General features: G+C 51.8%; 1 protein-coding gene across 1 annotated transcript in view; it reads left to right on the top strand.

Annotated features, from left to right (window-relative positions):
- LOC106870663 (neuronal acetylcholine receptor subunit alpha-3) overlaps window positions 1-770 on the top strand; it is a 271,917-nt gene that overhangs the window by 270,550 nt on the left and 597 nt on the right. The window contains exon 10 of the mRNA XM_052971699.1: window positions 92-756. Coding sequence (XP_052827659.1) covers window positions 92-756 — 665 coding nt within the window. The remainder of the gene's footprint in view (window positions 1-91; window positions 757-770) is intronic.

The following is a 770-nucleotide window of genomic DNA, read 5'->3' as shown; positions in this document are numbered from 1 at the left end:
AGAGAGAGAGATTGAGAGAGAGAGAGAGAAACAAGTGGAACACTATTCATTATTGACATTAACATTTCTTTTTTTTCTTTCTTTCCCGCAGCTTGCATTCGAAATTTTCGCTCGAATCTTCTTTATGAACAGGCTCGTGGGAAATGTAACTGAATCAGACACACAGACGAAAACTTCTTCAGAAAATCCATCTCGAACAACGGCTAATGGAAATCATTTTGTCGGAGTAGATTCCGAAACAAACTGGCTGGCAGACGGCTGGAGAGAAGCTCACGAAGCCAGCAAAAGTATCATTAGTGGAGGTCCAGGTGGCCACTCACACATGCCGGGTAGCTGCGGTCGCGCACTGCATCATCGTGGTGGACACGGTCCTGGGATTTACCACACAGGTGGTAGTGGTAGTGGTGGCAGAAGTCATAGCAGTGGCGGTGTTTACCAGGGTACCGGATGTGCTAGTGGCGGTCATGCGCATGGAGGTCATGCACATGGTAGCCATGCTCATGCCGCAAGTCATGCTCATGCGGGAGGTCATGGCCATAGTTATAGTCATGGCGGTGGAGGTCATAGTCATGGTGGAGGAAGTCACGGTCACGGCCATGCGCATCCTGAACGCCATGACCACCACCACCATGGCGGTGGTGGTGGTCATGGTGGTGGTCACGGTGGTGGTCATGGTGGTTGTCATAGTGGTGGTGGTAGTGGACATGTCGTTGGTGGTAGTGGTGGTGGGCATGCTGTTGGTGGACATGCCGGTGGTGGTGGTGGTGGTG

Source organism: Octopus bimaculoides, chromosome 1 (genome assembly GCF_001194135.2).
Source record: "Octopus bimaculoides isolate UCB-OBI-ISO-001 chromosome 1, ASM119413v2, whole genome shotgun sequence".
NCBI lineage: Eukaryota > Metazoa > Mollusca > Cephalopoda > Octopoda > Octopodidae > Octopus > Octopus bimaculoides.
This window is presented reverse-complemented; position numbering and strand designations above follow the sequence as displayed.